The 20,647-nt window shown below is 39.6% G+C and overlaps 1 protein-coding gene across 1 annotated transcript; it reads left to right on the forward strand.

Moving 5' to 3' along the window:
- Positions 1–1,382: 1,382 nt before the first annotated feature.
- On the forward strand, positions 1,383–20,570 carry alg12 (ALG12 alpha-1,6-mannosyltransferase). The gene is made up of 9 exons (XM_069908222.1): positions 1,383–1,743; positions 2,273–2,405; positions 4,994–5,167; positions 8,270–8,464; positions 8,569–8,674; positions 9,952–10,173; positions 13,241–13,410; positions 17,196–17,271; positions 19,140–20,570. The coding sequence occupies exons 1-9, from the start codon at positions 1,588–1,590 to the stop codon at positions 19,390–19,392; spliced, it is 1,485 nt and encodes a 494-aa protein (XP_069764323.1). The 5' UTR covers positions 1,383–1,587; the 3' UTR covers positions 19,393–20,570.
- Positions 20,571–20,647: the final 77 nt, after the last annotated feature.

The following is a 20,647-nucleotide window of genomic DNA, read 5'->3' on the forward strand; positions in this document are numbered from 1 at the left end:
CTCTAGGTCCCGCCTCCCGCCCCCCCCTGCCGGCCAACCGTCCGGCCCATTGGTTGAGGCGGCTGTCCGTCAACGCAACCGCCAACCAGGGCTCGACACGCCGAGAGCGGTCGCTCACCCACGTGGAGCCCGGCGAGCTCCGCTGGACGGGGGCCTGGGTGTTGCATGCGGATAGGAATGGAAGCAATCTGAGCTGGGCGCATGAATGAGCGTCATCTCCAGCTTCTCCCGTCTGTCCCCATCGTGAATGCAGAATCCTGGGCCGGGCAAACGTGCCCACACGTGCTCAGGGCCGACCCCCCCCCCCCCCCTCCCCACCCTTGGACGCTGCAAGACCGGAGGAGTATTGTGTTTTTACTACAATAACAGCGTCTGCAGACGTTGGCGCTTCACTCAGATTAATGCAGGGAGCAATTATACATTAATAGGCACGTCTACAGTATGCATCAGGGCATACAATCTAGCATTAATGGAGTAACGAGCCTTTCCATGAATTCAAGCAAAACATCAATCCATGCTTGCTTTCATATGCAGAAACGCATCAGTACACAGACATCATACATCCAGACATGAGCTAACAGCACCAATGCACTGACAGACAGAGCAAGGGCAGACTTTTACAGACATCTATAAATGCATGGGTTAACAGCAGTTATCATACATCCAGACACGAGCTAACAGCATCAATGCACTGACAGACAGAGCAAGGGCAGACTTTTACAGACATCTATAAATGCATGGGTTAACAGCAGTTATCATACATCCAGACACGAGCTAACAGCACCAATGCACTGACAGAGCAAGGGCAGACTTTTACAGACATCTATAAATGCATGGGTTAACAGCAGTTATCATACATCCAGACATGAGCTAACAGCATCAATGCACTGACAGACAGAGCAAGGGCAGACTTTTACAGACATCTATAAATGCATGGGTTAACAGCAGTTATCATACATCCAGACACGAGCTAACAGCACCAATGCACTGACAGACAGAGCAAGGGCAGACTTTTACAGACATCTATAAATGCATGGGTTAACAGCAGTTATCATACATCCAGACACGAGCTAACAGCACCAATGCACTGACAGACAGAGCAAGGGCAGACTTTTACAGACATCTATAAATGCATGGGTTAACAGCAGTTATCATACATCCAGACACGAGCTAACAGCACCAATGCACTGACAGACAGAGCAAGGGCAGACTTTTACAGACATCTATAAATGCATGGGTTAACAGCAGTTATCATACATCCAGACATGAGCTAACAGCATCAATGCACTGACAGACAGAGCAAGGGCAGACTTTTAATCATGAATGCTCAGTCTCCTTCTCTATTTCACAGTAGCCATATCCTGTGGAGTCTCCTTTGAACTGGATGTTGTTGAGCGGCTTCCGCTGTGTGCTGGCGTGAAATTCAAGGTTCTGACCCTCGATTTTTGTTGGACACTCCTCTCCTCCAACAGGGACCCCCCGAGCGTCTGTGCCATCAGCCGGTTTGGGCGAAGGTGCTGGGAGGGCTGCAGCCAGCCACTTCAAGGCTGATTGCGGAGTGCAGGCGGTGTTTGTGATTGCTGAAGCATGCAGTGGTGGAGCCGATCGATGCAGAGGGAACTGCTGGTCCTCGTTCTTGTGGCTGGTATCCACTTGTTCACCTGTCCTTTTACTAAAGTGGAAGAAAGCTTCAACTTGCAGGCGACACACGACTTACTGTACCATCGCTTCCACCTGGACAAGGTACTTGGGTCACCTGTTTACAAAAACCCCCAAAATAGACTATTCACAATGAAGGAAATAGTTCAACATCTCTTCCCACCCTCAGTTTAGTATCCATATATTTCATCACTGTACATTGTTACATCACTTTCTATTTGGCACCACTGTCGTTACTGTTACTCCCCTGTTTTTGGGGGGAAGGTGGGGGGCATTGATTGTGCCAAGCCTCAGTGCATCCCTCAGCACCTACTCCTGCTGCCTGGAATGTGCCAAGTGGCGGCATTCCCTCACTGACATCTCCAGGTGTTGAAAGACCAACAGGTTTCAGGCAAACCAAAATTGAGGGTCTTCCAGCAGTGCATCACTGGGAACTTTTTTTAAAACCAAAAAAAATAGACTTTATTCCCAATAAATTATTTACAAAAGGAAAACTCCCACCCTTAATCTCCAGGAACTCCTGTGGTTGCAGTGTACGACTTCAAATGGTTCTTCATTTTACTTTGTCTTCATAATCAAGATATAACTGGCATTTACCCCCTTTGCATTTCAGTACGATCATCATCAGTTCCCTGGCGTGGTTCCAAGGACCTTTGTGGGACCGCTTTTTATTTCATTGCTGTCTGCGCCAGCCGCTTCTGTCTTCTCAGTTCTTAACATGTCCAAGTTTTACTCACAGCTTCTAGGTATGACTGGATTATTTAAGTTAAATTGTATCACAGTTGGTTGAGAAGCCTGTGGGTGGAGTACATTGTGATCATTATTTGCATAAAACCTGATCAAGAAATATTTTTATAGATCACATGTACGTTAATACAACTGAGGTTTTATTTTAATTTGCTACTTGGTGTAAATTGCAGTTATTCTGCCATTTTTGGAGTCATCAAGTCCATCTCACTCCTTTGTAATTGACACTTTATGGAGTGTCACTAGTTTTATTCATACAATGTCTGCATTCTCCTTCTATCCAGATTATTGTTAAGGTTGACAAATCATTGGATGGTAATGTTATCACTCTGTGTGTTGCATGTGAATAGAACTGTTAAGTTTGGTGCATTAATACCAGCAATCTGAAAACTGCACATTAATGGAGACCAACTTCACCCGTCCGTCTGTCATATGATCTTCCATTTTGAATTAGAAATAATTCTATTTATAGTTTATTTGGCTTATAACATAGCCTAAAATTTAACCTGGTTATGTATATTGGCACAAATAATGAAAGATAGTATTTTGAAGTGTGCCATCTCTGTGAGATAATTCATGGTAATTTTGGTGTGAAATTTGATATTGCACATTTTTGGACATGTGCAGATGTCTTCAAATAGGGAAATCTGTAAGTCACTGGTTGTTGAGCAGCGTCGACTGTGGCTATTGAAGCCGATCCTGGAATGGCAGGCTCTGCCACTCAGTTGTTGCATGTGTAAGCTGGAGTGGCCACTCCAATATGCAAGTTGGGGCAGAGTTGGCATGGAGATCCATCTGTTGTCCATGCAGTGGGACCCCCCCTCCCCCCCATGCTAATGACGTCCAAAGAAACAATGAAAGTCGATGCAGTTTGGTGCCAGCATCGTGCTGTGTGCAGCAGTCAGCCACCTTCGGGACTTCGACTCCGGGTTTTTCCTCAGGATTTACTCCCAAAGTCTTTCCCAGGAGTGGGTATAGCCACAAAGCAGTGGAGGTTTGAAATCAGAGTTTTCCTTCTCCAAGGTGTTATTGTCCGTGGTTAACAAGCTTAATCTTCCCGAAGCAACTGGTTTCAAAGTGCCAGTGGCCTGCCTTTGCTTTTTCTCCTGTTAGTGAGAACCGCTCTTCTGGGCATAAGAACTATGCCATACGTGAAGGCCAGGAGTTAGACTTGGTTGTCAGAGGCTGTTTACAACGCGCACACCATGAAGAGTATTTGTGTAGCAGTGGGAGCTCGTTCTCATTATCACCCTTCAGCTATGACAATCTTTGGAGTCAAGAAGCCATTATGAGACTGAAAAACAAGAATAAAACAGTAAAAGACATTGTCTGAATCTTAAGATTACCAAAACATCAAAAAGAAGAAAGGGCCTACTGGTGAACTCAGTAATCGCAAAGGAACTGGTAGGCCAAGAAAGACCTCCACTACTGATGACACATTATAATGAAGAAAAATCCTGAAACACCTGTCTGACAGATCAGAAATACTCTTCAGGAGGCAGGTGTAGATATGTCAATGACTCCTGTCCTCAGGATACTTCATGAAACAAAAAACGGAGGCTACACTGCAAGATGTCAAGCCACAGAAAGGACGGCCAGATTACTGTTTGCCAAGAAGAATTTAGAAGAGTCTGCAGAATTCTGGGAAAGGGTCTTGTGGACAGATGAGACCAGAATTAACCTGTATCAGAATGTTGGCAAGAGAAAAGTGTGGAGATGTCAAGAACTGCCCAAGATCCAAAGCATACTACTTTTGTCATACTCTGTATTTCTGTTCCTGGAGTATTCCAAGTACAGTAGTCATTGCCACATCCACACCTACCTCTTGAAAAATGTTTCTGATCTGTCAGACATATGTTTGGGGATTTTTCTTCACTATGATGGAATACCAGTCCCTTTGCAATTACTGAGCTCACTAGTATGCCCTTTCTTCTTAATGATGTTCCAAATAGTTGATTTTGGTCATCCTAAGTTTGGGTGATGTCTTACTGTTTCATTCTTGATTTCAGCCTCATAATGTCTTCTTTGCCTTTCATTGGCATGACTCTGGTCCTCACGTAGATTCCTACAGAATCCAAAGGTAATCTCAAGCTTTGAAGCAACCCTAGTCCTCTTATACCTGCATCAATGAAGCAATTAAACATACCTTGTTACTCATATCTGTGAAGCCAAATGTCCCAAACATTATGGTCCCCTGAAATGAGGGGACTCTATATAAAAAGAATTGTAATTTCTACATGGTCAAACCAAACTATATACAAATAATAGAATAAAATCTGGAATGTTGTCTCATTCTGCCGTTAGTTTAGCAAAAATGGCCTGCTGAGTTTCTCCAGCATTTTTTTTCACATCAACTACGTTGTCTGCAGACTTTCATGTTTTACTCCCGTGGGGTGGAATTTGTTGAAATGCGTCCAAGAGAGCTTTTTGACACGTTGAAGGACTTCTGTCTTGAAAAGGTGGCCAGACCTAAATCATTGACTGGCCATTTTTCTCCATGGCTGCTTCCCGATCTGCTGAGTATCTCCAATTTCTCATAGTTTGTGCTACTTTTAATTTTATTTACTTTCTCCTCTGTTTTAAATAGTTAGAGGATGCCTTGGACTTTCTGTGATTTATGCACTCTGGAAGTTTCAGAATGAAGTCCGGAAACAATTTGGCACAACAGTAGCCATTTTTAACTGTTGGATCTCAGCCACTCAATTTCATCTTCTCTTTTACTGCACAAGAACTCTCCCAAATATACTTGCATTGCCAATTGGTAAGTGCAACTTTGCCATTCATTCCTTGCTTATTTTGGGGGAAATGGGCCCTTTTGCTACAGCATACAATAAATTTAAAATATGTTAATATGTTTCATATTTAGAGGTTAATAAAGTCCAGAAAATAGAATGAATTTCTGTATTTCAGTTACTGCTATTTTATTTTACTAAATGTGAGAACTTTTATGACATTTTTGTTTTAATGCAATAACAGTGGGGGTAGAAATGCTATTATATCTAGTAATTTCAAAATTAAAAAAAATTAGGACAGAAAATAATGAAATGTATGAAATTTTTTTAAGACATGTGGTGTAAATCTTATCGAATCCTTGGCAGAACCAGTGAGGTGACGAGGCACTGAAAGCTCAAATTGAATAACTTTGTCATCTTCCGTTTACCTCGAAATTGAACCATTGTGATGGTCAGAATTCAGTTGATTCTAAAACTAGTCAGACACATTTTGAAGCTTCCTTTGAATGACATTTTCCACTACCCCATATTTTTATGCACATTTTTCTGTTCCAAAAATGATTCAACTCACCCCCCAACACAAATATCAATTTATGACATTTTCCAAACTGAGCATCACTAGACTCTTGAATTTAGATTGTAACTGTGACAAATAATTAAGAAGTGAATTAAGAAATAAGGTAATTTTACACAGAGTCTTGTTTTAGTTCACTTGTCATGTTATACCTCTTTTAGTGAGGTTCCCTCTGTGAGCAAACTAACAGATTTTCTCCAGCTTTCATACAGCCATATATAGAGCATAATTTATAGAGTATATAGTTGCACTAAAAGGACTATAGCAAGCTCTCCACTGGCCACCGAGACAGGTGCACCAAAGAAGAGGTACAAGGACTGCTTAAAGAAATCTCTTGGAGCCTGCCACATTGACCACCGCCAGTGGGCTGATATCTCCTCCAACCGTGCATCTTTGCGCCTCACAGTTCGGCGGGCAGCAACCTCCTTTGAAGAAGACCGCAGAGCCCACCTCACTGACAAAAGACAAAGGAGGAAAAACCCAACACACAACCAACCAATTTTCCCTTGCAACCGCTGCAACCGTGTCTGCCTGTCCCGCGTCAGACTTGTCAGTCACCAACGAGCCTGCAGCAGACGTGGACATACCCTTCCATACGCCAAGCCAAAGAGAAGAGAAAAGGAAAGATTAATTAGCACCAAATAAGGACAGCATGATAGCAGTGTTTTGGGGATCATTCAGGAGCCTGATGCTTATTAGTGCCCACTTTCACACTCTTTAGCCTTCTCCCCAATGGGAGAGGTCGGAAGAGAATGTCTCCGGAGTGTGATGGGTCCTTCAGTATGTTTGATGCCTTTCCTAGGCAGTGGGAGATCTACATAGAGTCCATGGAGGGAGAGAGGTTCATGTTATGTTCTGAGTTGCATTCACTGGCTCTGTAACATTAGCTGACAGTGAATTTCAACCGATATACTGTATTATTTACATAAACTACTCAATGGCTTGGCTTGTATTTATGAGGAAACCTTTCACTACTTCCCAAAGCACCATGTGAACAAAAAAGTACCTTTTGGAGGTGCAGCAATGGTTGTCAGTTAGCAATAGCCTATTATTCAAGATTTAAGATTCCACTTATTGACATCTGGACAAAATAGACAAAAAGTTTCCTTTGTTTGCCCTGTAAAGGAACAAAAGAGTTCAACAACTATTCCAATATCACTTGAAACAAACTAAGAAGCAAAAGAGAGCAATCGAGTGTCCCTGGATCTCACTGCCTCCTGTAATGCTGCCACGTCCAGCGACCTTGTAACCTAGCCATACAACATTGTTCAGCTTATGATATCCCAAATCACACCTCATTGACTCCTGGTAATGAATCCCTGAAGTGTTAGGAAGTGGCACAGGAGGCCTGTGCCTTTGCAGAGCCGGTACCTGATTCTTGGTTGCCATTAGATGGTCACTAGCCATCTCACCTACAATCTAGTGAGAGGCTTTCAGCCAATGAATCCCGAGCTGCATTTAGCTGTAACCTGTTGCTACTGAGAGAAGTCTACCTGTCACATCATTCCTGCAGCTCGGCACTGGCTGACCTAGTCACTGATGCGGTTTTCCTCCTCTGTCGGGTTCCCTTCAGGCCTTCTGCTTCTAGCTTTCTAGGTGGTGGTGGTGGGGGTTTCCTGCTCTGATCCTCCACTTTTCTACCTCCTGCACCCCTTGATGTCTGGCTGTTAACTATGGGTTTTGCAATCTTGTAGACAGAACCCCAAGGACATTGGTGGAAATAAAATCACCATCAACCTCACTCTACTGGCAATGAAACCTCCACTGGGACCATCGGGAATTACAGCAGGCAGTAGAACCCTGTGGAAAACCCCCGCTTGCCCTGTTCTAGGCAATTCAATCTCCACTGGGGCCATCGTGCATGTCAAGCAGGTAGTAGGACTCTGTGGAAAACTCCTGTTGGCCCTGCCCCAACCAGTTAAACCTCTACTGGGACCATTGTGCATGAGGTGGGTAGTAGGACCCTGTAGGAAAATGCAGAAGTGAGTTTCAGTAATCATTTTAGTGCTATTGGTTCAGTCAACAGTCACAAAAACAAACAGGAGAAATTATGTCTAGAAGATAATGGATAGAGTCTTGGATGAATATTTCATCTAAATGTTAATGTTATAAGTTGTGTTGATCAAACACTTCTGACTACTCCAGAGTCAATCCAGGTTCTGCACACAGATGCAGTCATGAAGCATGAACCTACATCTTCTGAATCAGAGATGAGTGCTGCAGCTGAGCCAAGAAGGTAGCGAGAGAATATACAGTGCGTGAAATAAGGAAACTCTGCTAACTTCATTATATTTTTAAATAATGATACACAAGTAATTTACTTCCAGGAAAAACACTTGAAACTTTATTTTAGCATAATCTATGAAGAGGAGATGAATTTGTATATTTCATCTTTTCTGAGTGAAACATGGAAGACTGCAGATTTTACCTGGCTGCTTTTATCGCTTGGACCTTGAAGGTTATATCTTTACCTCCCATGAATGCTGCGTGACCTGCTGAGTTCCTCCAGCATTTATGTGTTTTTTCACATATGTTTATTTTTTGACTTTTCCTCCAGTTCTCTTGGCATTTACTGCCTGGATGCAGCAAGACCTTGGTAAATTTATCTGGCTTTCTGCTCTGTCCATCATTGTGTTTCGATCTGAGCTTTCCATATTCTTGGGTCTCATGCTCCTGTTATCATTAATCAGCCGACGTATTTCACTTCTCAGAAGTCTATGCCATGCAATTCCAGCTGGTTTGGTGTGGCTGGGTAAGTAACATATAGTTTGTTTTCAGAAAACAATGTGATTGTAAACACTTGTTATTTCATCATTCGACAAGTTCATTAAGCATTCCTGTACATTTCTTTTTCAGCCTTAACCATGTCAGTGGATTCTATATTTTGGGGACGACTCCTCTGGCCTGAGGGGGAAGTACTTTGGTACAACACAGTCTTGAACAAGAGTTCCAAATGGGGATTATCCTTTTCACAGTCTTCAGATTACAACAGGAAAATTCAGAGCATATTCTGAGAAAACTTGAAAATGTGATTGATTTATATAATTTGAAAAGTACATTCCATCTAAATATTAGCCTAAATATAGGATATATTTTATTGTTTCAATCTAATCAATGGCTGTGAATTTGTAATGGCACTTTTGTTCATCCAATATATCATTATAAATTGATAGGAAAATCAGTAGCAGTAACAACAATTGATCACAAAAAGAATCCATGTGACCTAGAATTATTTCAATATTGGGAGTTCTACGAAAATATATAAACCACAGAACAGGGATGACATCAGGTTATATGTTCAATTAGATTATTATTCTTTGACATCCATTATTTCTATATTGTATTCAATTCATAATTTTTTCCAAATAATTTTTTGAGGATCATCAAGAAATACAAAACTATTGGTGGGTGGGGGGGAAACGTGAGAGTAGATTGTCTAACTGTACAGGTATGCCGTGGTTGTTATTGTTGAGAGTTATTTTAGGCCGTGGTTGTTATTTGTTGGGAGTTATTTTAGGACATTTGGTAAGCAATCCATGATTTACCATACACTTAAATTAGCAGGTCAGAAATCTCAAGTGCACGATTTCTTATAGATGAGACTCTATGCTTAGTGGTAGTATATGTCCTTTGAAAAGCTGCATTATTTCTTACTGTGGAGGGCAGATTCATTGAGTGATCATGCTTTTTACATTGCAGTTCTTTCCCCCCCCCCCCGCCAAAAAAAAATTAGCGGAACGCGTTAAACATAGACCTTTCACCTCGCATATGGTTGAAATCTTATTGTACTTGATTTTACAAACTAATTGAGGCCTTCTGGCTCTGTGCTTGCACATCATAACATGTTATTTGTCACTCATGGACAATCTAACTTGAAGGAGCCAGAACAACATTTGGTTTGAGTAATGTGACAGAGCTGTCAGTTGTACGGGGTGTGGTTGTGGAAGGGTAATATTTTTTGTAAAAGTCAAGAGTACTTACTGCATCCAAATTTTCTGCTGAATAAGGGGTTATTGGAAATTGCGTTTTGAAGGAATTTTAAATGTGACTAACTAATTTGAGAATCAGCTCAGTTCACTTAGTATTCTTGACTAATTTCAATTAATTTTCCCAAAGATACCATGCAAAACTGCACAGCATTAATTGAACTTGTTCGCTATTTTTTAATGTGTATATATTTTTGTGAGTTTGATTTGAATGTGTTCATGTGTGTTTCCTTGACTGAGAATCCATTCAGACGTCACCCTTTTTATGGTATTTTTACTCGGCACTACCTCGAGCTCTCGGTTGTAGTCTTGTTTATTTACCTCTTGGAGCAAAAGACAAGAGGAGCTGGAGGCTGCTCTTCCCATCGCTTGGTTTCATCTTTTTGTATTCATTTCTACCTCACAAAGAATTGCGCTTTATAATCTACACTTTTCCCATTTTGAATGTTGTTGCAGCAATGGGATGTTCCTACCTGTAAGTATTGAAGGACATTTTCCTTTTAAAGGTCAGTTTACGTTAATTGTACTTGTGAAGCAAATGTTATACAGATGACTTTGGACTTTAATGCAAATCTATTTTTTAATAGGGTTAGTAAATAGAAATGTAATTACGTGTGTAACACTGAAGAGGAAGTTTAATGTGTTATTATTGTTACTTAAATAGTAATTGCTCTCCAAATGTATTTTTAGCAGAACACAGATATGTCCATTTAATGCAATTTGGAAAGAGTAACAAAGAATAAGGTGACTCAAGGACTTCAGCTGGGATGTTGAAATACTTTATTTATACCTTTGATTGTGTAGTCATTTGTATTCAGTAGCATTTGCCTCACATTAGTAGAGGGTTCTAGAATTTCAGTGTGCAGAAAGACATGTTCAGAGCTGCTATCATTAAGAGAAATTAATTCAGTCACGATAAATCTATTTCAAATGTGTTGTTGATGACATGGAATCATACTCAATGTATGTGAACTATTATTATACAAAGATAAAAAAGAGTATGTGGAATTGCTGATGACCTTGAGCAATTGGATGGAAGACAGAAATCAGACGGTGGAGATTAAGCCTCCAATGGGAGGCCTTGCCTGCTTATTATTTCTGTGGTTGGAAGAAACCACAGAAATTAACTAAAGTGGGAATTGTTTAACTAAAAACACCTTTTTGACCAAGGTTTTGATTCGTTTGCATTAACAGACCACATTATCTGAGGCAACATGCAACTGCAGCATGTACTACTTGGGGATGGCTGATGCACCTCCCCAAAATCTAAGCTGGTGATCTCAGCATGTAAGCCAAGTACCCAAAATCTTCCTTTTTAACTTGGCAGGAAGAATAGGGTACCTGAATACCTTTTTTAAAAAAAGTTATGTGGGAATAAAAACAAAAATCAAATGCTGAAAAAACTCAGTGGGTCAAGCAATGTTTATGGAGGGAAAGAAAGAGCTGACATTTCAAGATCTTGCATCAGGACTGAGAGAGAGGATAGCCAATATAAAGAGAAGAGGGGGGTGGCAAGGTAACCCTTGGGTTACCTTGATGGTTGGACTTTAGTGGAGTGTCTGTCAGTGGTAAACAGTAGAAGTGCTAATAAACATTACCTAAGATGCAAGTTTCAATTGTCAGATACTGTTAGAATACTATAACGGTTCAATTTCATTGATTTACTTATTTTTATAATATTGAAAGTTCAGAGTTATTTAACGTATTTGTTGGATATTATTTAGTTTAAAAAGACAACATTTTTTTCAAAAGCTTTGCTTCCTGAAAAAAAGTTGGGGATTATGATAGACAACTTCAAGTTGAATTCAGGAAGATAATTTTAATTTTGCTTTGTCACATAGGAAATTGGAGAAACATTAAATTAACTTTTATTGAATTTAATATGTTTAATCGCATAATGATGCTGAGTCAACCTCTCAGGTTGACTGCACATGTTGCACAACAAACGTGAGGAACCCAGAGTTAATTATAATTTATCAATATCTTTAAGATTTTTATTAAGGATTTCCACAGGTTAATAAACTATGAGTGCAAAGGGGAGGTTGATGGTTTACATGGAAATGGGGACTGAAGGGCCTATTTCTGTACTGTATTTCTCCATGACTCAATCAACTTTGCGTAAAGGTGGTGATGTTGTATTGTAACTGGATTGCACAAAGAGCGTAGGCAGGTTATGGGAGTGGGCAGATGGAATGATGCAAACGTATCCACTTTGGATTCAAGAGAAACAATAAAGAGATTTTGGAATGCAAAGGAACCAGCCTCTGTGCAGGAAATAAGTGGTTAACAAAACCAATTATAAAATTACATAACTTAAGAGATAAATATATATTTTGTAAAATATGGAGCCCATATTTTACAAAATATTGGTATAAATATTTAAATAAAACTGACATTCCCTTTCTCCTAATAGGTCTCCATGTATTATAAAAGTTTTGTGGTATGGAGTACTTCTTTTGAGGGTCTCTATATCCTTTTTTTTGTAGGGGGTGTGTGGGGGGGGGGGGGTAAGATAATAGAGGGGTTCTTTTTTCTTTATATAGATAGATACCACATATATTTGTAATGTTACATAATAATTGTAACTTCTTTTGTATTTTCAAAATTTATAAATAAAATTTTAAACAAGGCTAATGAAGTGCGAACTTTTACCAGGTGAAGGTGAGGTGCATCAAATGCATAGAATCTTAGTTTGAGTACATCTGGATGATTTCATTAAAAGGTGATGACTGAATGAGGGGGACCTCATAGAAGCATTTCAAATGTTGAAAGGCCTGGACAGAGTAGATGTGGCAAAATTGTTTCCCATGGTAGGAGAGTCTAGGACAAGGCACAACTTGCGAATTGAAGAGTTCCCATTTAAAACAGAGATGCGGATTAATTTTTTTTCAGCCATTGAACATCTGGAATTTGCTGCCACAGGTGGCTATGGAGGCCAAGTCATTGGGTGTACTTAAGGCAAAGATTCATAGGTATTTGAATAGTCAGGATATCACAGCTAATGGAGAGAAGAAGGGGGAGTGGGGCTGAGTTGGAGAATGGACCAGCTCATGGAATGGCAGAGCAAACTTGAAGGGCACAATTATCTATTTCTCCTATATCTTATGTTATCTCAGTAGAGATTTTTAGGCCTTGGAAGTGATATAGGCAAAATACTTGAATGACATCGAGATCTAAAAGATGAAATGATGAGGACAGGAAATTTGAAGGGAAATCTCTGTGTGCTGTTTAATATGATACTGAAATTAATACAGTAGATGGAGAAATGCAAAATAAATTCTAAAACTACAGTCATACAATCTTGAAATAGTTTTAGGAAAAGTACAAATTATAGCTTCCTGGAACATCTCTCTTGCCATCTTGTACTCGCCAGGGAAAAAAAAATATTTTCAGTTAACGTGGAACACAATAGGCAGGAGAAGTTTGAAGTTCTGTATAAATATCCTATATCAGGATTGGCAGGAGGGCTGAATAGCCTCCTGTACCCATATTCCTAAATGTGATTTTCAGTAAATTAACCTCCTGCTTCTTCTATTGCACAGAATCATCAACTGCCACAAATCCTTATTTTTTAAATTAGGATTCTTCGCTGTGATTGCACATCTAGTGGCAAATGCCTGCTACAGTGGGTTGTTACTGTATGTGTCCCACAATAACTACCCAGGTGGAGTTGCTATGCAAAAACTACATGAGATTGTACCTCCAACAACAGGTCTGTGATATTTTATAGTTGTGTTTTCTTTTAAAATACAAGAGTGATTACTTTCAATTTAAATCAGTTGTCCTTTTACTAATGACCTTTGCATGGATATTAGAATTATTCCAGTTCGATTGTTATTACAGCATTAACAAAAGGAAATGCTAAATTTTGTTATTTCACATTAACATTTTCTGATTATTGTAAATAATGTGGTGCATATTGTATATGAATCATTATTTTGATATATTTAGGAGTAACCTTGATTTTGAATTCAAGTTTCACTAAGGACTGGTGGATTTTTTTTTGGTCTGACGCTGGTATTGAGGAATTAAATGGTCCGAGTCACCATCTTTACCCATTCCCTGTTTACCCCTTTCAAATATTTAAAAAGCATTGTTCCACTTTCACAACACCGTATAAACAGCTTTTCATTAATTTGCTCTCCGTAGGATACTGCCATGTACAAAAAAAAATGCTGTTCACTTAATTAAGAATACAGATGTGGAATCTCTATTTTAAAATTCATCTAATTATACAGTATTTCATAATCCCCACATTTATATTGCTTATTTTAAAACCAAGTTGTAATGATGTTGGAGGGTTGATCATTTATCTACTTCCTGACTTTAGATGTCAATTTACAATTCTAGCAAATTCGAAAGCTGACATTGTATACTTCGTGTTTTACCTTCAAAGTAGGATGGGAGCTGGAAACAGACCTGCAGTCAGGATTAAAATAGGAAAGAATTGAGAGGTTTCAACTGTGCATTTGAGTTATACATTCTGTTTTAAAATTAAGCTGGGGACAAAGAACAAGGAAAAGGCAAGCCCTTATTGAGCTTATCAGTAGGTCTACTTAATATTGCAAATATTTTACTTTGTTTCCATGCTGCAGTGTACTGAAAAACAAATATTGGCTGGCACAAAAGGCTGTAATTTCCTTGAACTGATGCCAGTGTAAAGGCTATCATGCATTGTGTTAAGATTATAACCAAACAACTATTCAGTCTCACCTTTTCATAAGCAAGTTACGTGTGTGCTTGGTATTATCAAGACTTAGACCATGGCAGAATAGGAAAAATAAGTGTTCAATTACATTTATTTGCATACAGTAAAATACCCACTATTTGAAATTCAAGCAACTGGCAGCCTCAAGCAACAAGCAAAAAAAATTTGCAGAAAATAAAAATGAAAAAAAAAAGAAAGTTTAACATTGCCGTTAGTTCGCCAATCGTGCAACATGCAGTCTCAAGCAACCGTAAAATTCACTTATCTGGCATCTATCAATCCCCATAGGTGCTAGATACTGGAAGTATTTACATTACTTGCATTTCATTTGTTTTAAAGAACAATCAAAAAATTGAGCTTTCACTTCAGTTATATCAACCAAGAGAAGAATTCAGTAAAGAAGTAATCAAAATGTGATAAATTACTGTTATTGTAAAGCCCGTTGGCTACAATAAAATTCAAATGAGTTGGACAAATATCAGGAGTAAAATGTCTCATTGATTTGACCAAGCCACTTCAAATTTTGCACAGTGGAAGTTACACAACTTAAAGACAGAATTTTCTGGAATGAGCCTCACTGGATATCAATTAGAACATTGCATTGTTACATTAATAGAGTTTTGCTTTTTTTGTGAGATTTTTTTGATAAAGAAACACTTACTATTTATTGCAGTACTTTAAACAAAAAAAATATTAATTTATACTCTAAGATTTTCCTGATTTATTCGGGATCACTAGTGATTGCAATCAAACGGTTTTGCCTTTGTTGTTCAGACTTTAAGGTGAGGAGCTTGCTGATGTAAAAGTGGTCAGGTGTAACTATGCGATTTCCCTCAAGTCAATTTATTTTGTGTTCCCATCATCAACCAATTGTGAGGGGAAGAGAGAGAGACATTGAATATCTCTTATGGCGTTACTTCAAGTCTCAATCATATAATGATAATAAGATTGAAAGGGTGCAGAATGTTTCTAGAATGTTGCCTGGACTTGAGGAATTGAGTTATAGGGAAAGGTTAAACAGGTTAGGACTTGAGGGGAAATTTGATAGAGGTATACAAAGTTATGGATATGGGTTGTCAATTGAAGTAGGCTTTTTCCACTGAGGTTAGATGAGATACAAACAAGAGGACATGGGTTAAGGGTGAAAGAGGAGGTTTAAGAGAAACATTTAGGAGAATTTCTTCACACACAGAGAGTGGTAGGAGTGTGGAACAAGCTGTCAGCTGAAGTGAGTGCAGGCTTAATTTACGTACATGGATAGGAAGGGAATGGAGGGATATGGAATGGGTGCAGGTCAGTGGGACGAGGCAGAATAGTCCAGAGTCTAGAAGGGCTGAAGGGCCTGTTTTTGTGCTCTTAATGTTCTGTGGTTTAAACTATTAACTTTATGAAGATCTATATTCTGTGAATCTTTGAATGCATGTTGGAATACTCTTCTGAGTAACTCAACTTGCAGCCACCAAGTCGCCCTCTATTTCAATGTGGTTGTTAACTTTATCATTTAAAGGATCTTTGGCTTGGCTTCGCGGACGAAGATTTATGGAGGGGGTAAAAAGTCCACGTCAGCTGCAGGCTCGTTTGTGGCTGACAAGTCCGATGCGGGACAGGCAGACACGATTGCAGCGGTTGCAGGGGAAAATTGGTGGGTTGGGGTTGGGTGTTGGGTTTTTCCTCCTTTGCCTTTTGTCAGTGAGGTGGGCTCTGTGGTCTTCTTCAAAGGAGGTTGCTGCCCGCCAAACTGTGAGGCGCCAAGATGCACGGTTTGAGGCGTTATCAGCCCACTGGCGGTGGTCAATGTGGCAGGCACCAAGAGATTTCTTTAGGCAGTCCTTGTACCTTTTCTTTGGTGCACGTCTGTCACGGTGGCCAGTGGAGAGCTCGCCATATAACACGATCTTGGGAAGGCGATGGTCCTCCATTCTGGAGACGTGACCCATCCAGCGCAGCTGGATCTTCAGCAGCGTGGACTCGATGCTGTCGACCTCTGCCATCTCGAGTACTTCGACGTTAGGGATGTAAGCGCTCCAATGGATGTTGAGGATGGAGCGGAGACAACGCTGGTGGAAGCGTTCTAGGAGCCGTAGGTGGTGCCGGTAGAGGACCCATGATTCGGAGCCGAACAGGAGTGTGGGTATGACAACGGCTCTGTATACGCTTATCTTTGTGAGGTTTTTCAGTTGGTTGTTTTTCCAGACTCTTTTGTGTAGTCTTCCAAAGGCGCTATTTGCCTTGGCGAGTCTGTGTCTATCTCATTGTCGATCCTTGCATCTGATGAAATGGTGCAGCCGAGATAGGTAAACTGGTTGACCGTTTTGAGTTTTGTGTGCCCGATGGAGATGTGGGGGGGCTGGTAATCATGGTGGGGAGCTGGCTGATGGAGGACCTCAGTTTTCTTCAGGCTGACTTCCAGGCCAAACATTTTGGCAGTTTCCGCAAAGCAGGACGTCAAGCGCTGAAGAGCTGGCTCTGAATGGGCAGCATAATTCGCAGTTAATTCACATGGTGCCTGCAGTTTAGCCAATATTGTTGCAATTGCACCAAAGCTGTCCAAGTATTTGTTGTTTTAAAAAGCTGTTTCACTTTCCTCTAAAGTTGGATAGATTTTTACATAGGGGAATTTTAAGAGATATGGGTAAAAGGCAGATAAAGTGGAAATGAGTCTATCATCAGCCAGGATCTCATTGAAGAACGGAACAGGTTTGATGGGCCCTCCATTCCCTTCCTGCTCCAATTTCTTATGTTCATCTGTTCAAAGGATTGCACTCACCAATCAGTGTCTTTCCCTATAGCTGTTTCAGTGCACATCGATGTTGCTTCAGCTCAGACTGGTGTTTCCCGATTTCTTGAACTCAATCAAAATTGGAGGTGCGTTATTTCCAAATGGATGTTCAATACACTTGTAATATATGTATGCATATACTTAAATGATAACATTCTGACCAGACAACCAAATATGTAATATCCCTGCCCACATTAGAAATGGTTAAAAAAAAAATCAAATTGTTGGAGTAATTCAGCAAGTCAGGCAACAATTGTGTAGGTAAAGGGATAGTCAACATTTTGGTTAAAGGCCCTGCATCAGGACTGAAAGTGTAAAGGGGGAATATAAAGAGTTGAGGAGGAGGAGTGAGGCACGAGCTGGCAGGTGATAAGCATTGCTGGATAAGGAGGGGTTGATGGAGGCAGAGAGAAGGATGGAAATTAAATTTAAATTTAAACATACATCATGATAACAGGCCCTTTCGGCCCACGAGCCCGTGCTGCCAAATTACACCCAATTGACCTACAACCTTGGTAAGGTTTTGGAGGGTAGGAGGAAACCAATGAACCCAGAGGAAATCCATGCAGACACAGGGAAAATGTACAAATTCTACAGACAGCGCCAGATTCAAACCTCAGTTGTTAGTGGTGTAACAGGGTCATGCTAACCATGCCACCCATATAGCAACAAGATAGGAGGTGATAAGTGGAGACAACAAAGTTTCAATGAAGATTCTGATTTGTAAGGAAAGTAGTGTGGAAACAGATAAGGGAGGGATGATGATGAGATGGATCTAGTTGGCAAAGAGGATTGGAGACCCAGTGGGCTGAGTTTGTGGGTGAAAGGTAGAAACGAACATGAGATGCTGGTTTCTTGAGAATTGAAAATTTAATGTTCATATCATTGGACTAAATTATTCAGGTGGAATATGAGGTCCTGTCATTTAGTTTGCATAAAATTAATTGTTATCAAATGTTCCACTGTTCTTAGTGGAAAACTAAAAGTACAAATCCTGCATAGCAATAAAGATGAAAAAAGTGTCCTTAATTTTGAGTGAAATATATAAGAAATAGAGGATAGTATAAGGGATGATGGATGGTACATCTAGTCATTCACTTCATGGTTCGTCTCCTGATCTGGTTGAGACCATGTGATCAAAGACAAGCACTACTTGAACAAAATGATGCAGGTTTCTTTACAAGAACTTAGTACAGAGAATATGAAATGCGAGAGTGACTCCCTCTCAAAAGTATCTTCCGAACTATCTGGAGTCGGACAAAATCGCTGAAAATTGGTGATTATCCCAATTCACAATGGTGTAGAAAAAAGATGATTTTCAGTTCAAAGATCCTGGGATTTTAAAACTGCGCATGTGAGCTGGTACAATTACAAGGGGCTGAATGACTTCTACAGATGCATAAATTTCCCTATTGTATACTATTGTGGTTTGTTTTTACAAAAGTATCTGTTTGGCTGTAGTGAGTAAGAGTTTAGGTGCATTTTAACATTGTACGTGTGTATGACAATAAAATCATCATCACTCTTGAGCTAATTTTCAGTTAACTTACCTATAATCAGGTAGTTGCAGATCAGCTGCAGTTGGGGCATTCTGTTTAACTTTTAGTTAGTGGAAAAGAAAATTATGTTGAATAGTTGGAGGCTGACCAGTGCACAATGGTTCAATATCAGAATGTTACACTGAGGTAAACAAGAAAGACTGCATATGCTAAAAAAATGAAGCAACACACAAAATGTTGGGAGGAACTCAGCTGGTTAGGTAGCAGGGATGGAAGGTAATACATGGTCAACATTTCAGGCTGTCACTTCATCGGCAAAGTTTTAAGGATTTTTAAAAAAATACAGAGCTCATGTTTTTAGATTTAAGGATTCCATTATCTGAAAAATAAATAAAAGCAAAGAATCAGCATTATAAGGAATATGCCAGAACTGACTTTTTAAATCTTTTTGATAGATATGACAAGAGGGAAGACCTTAAGTCGGGAGATGGTGGAAGCATTGAATATACACACAATCTAATGGAGATGGATCCAAATTATATCTCGCAGTACAGAAACACACATAGGATATTGTTTAATGTTTCTGGTTTCAGTGGAATTAGTTTAAATTTATCTTGTTTACCTCCATTTTATATTAAAATTGAAACAAAATTAGTGGCATTAGAAAAAATATTAATGAGAAAAAAAATAGATAATAAAATTGGCTAGATTTTAATACTCCAAAAATATTCTAATGGTTCCCGATTATTCAGGAATCTATCACTTTTATTCCAAAAAATGTCTTAATTTACAGTGCTAAGTGGCAGTATGAAATCATGTGATGTGAAGATGTTCTTTAAGTTATGCCAAGCTAAAAAAATAATAATAATTGCTCATATTTGCACTTGTTCTACTTGGTGTTTCTACACCTTTGAATTTCTTCCTGCTTTTAAAATTGCCTATGTCCTCATTTTCATGATCAAGAAAATGGGGATAAGAATGATACTTGGGTGTCTGCCATGTTTTTACAAACATTAAAGAGAAAGGAAAGAAAATTGCATGAACAAGTGTAATTTCAATCAATATTTATCGCTAACAAGGGCAGTTTTATGGCACAATATGACAATGATCATTCTATTCTTCTTTGGCTTGGCTTCGTGGACGAAGATTTATGGGGGGGGGGTAAATGTCCACGTCAGCTGCAGGCTCGTTTGTGGCTGACAAGTCCGATGCGGGACAGGCAGACACGGTTGCAGCAGTTGCAGGGGAAAATTGGTGGATTGGGTTTGGGTGTTGGGTTTTTCCTCCTTTGCCTTTTGTCAGTGAGGTGGGCTCTGCGGTCTTCTTCAAAGGAGGTTGCTGCCCGCCAAACTGTGAGGCGCCAAGATGCACGGTTTGAGGCGTTATCAGCCCACTGGCGGTGGTCAATGTGGCAGGCACCAAGAGATTTCTTTAGGCAGTCCTTGTACCTTTTCTTTGGTGCACCTCTGTTTGTAGTATTAGAAAGAAGATCTCTATAGCTATTTAATCATGTTTCTGATTTCATTTGCTGAAAAAGAGCAGGGAATCAAACTCCTGATCTAATGAATGAAAATGAAACCATTAAATCATTTCACATGTCCTTTGCTATAAGAATCATATTGATTTTCTGCTAAACCAATTAAGCTGGTAATACATTGGACTAAAACATGGCAGAATGTAGCATGGTCTTAAGTTGCAAAAGTATGCATTTTTTAATCTTTTTACTAATTTTCCACAAAAAATATATACATTGTCCTTTAATATAACAATCAAGTGCTTTCAAATTAATTCAAATTTCCATATTGTGACTGTTACATTGAGTAAGTAAATTTTTGTTTTTAGCTTCAATGAAAAAAAGATTTAAATAAAACAAAAACTGATCCATCTATTCTAAGAGTAATTTCAAAGTAAGTAGAAAAGAGATTCTTCCTGAGTAAACACAATGCACTTGGAGAAGAAAAAA

This window comes from Narcine bancroftii, chromosome 13 (assembly GCF_036971445.1).
Source record: "Narcine bancroftii isolate sNarBan1 chromosome 13, sNarBan1.hap1, whole genome shotgun sequence".
NCBI lineage: Eukaryota > Metazoa > Chordata > Chondrichthyes > Torpediniformes > Narcinidae > Narcine > Narcine bancroftii.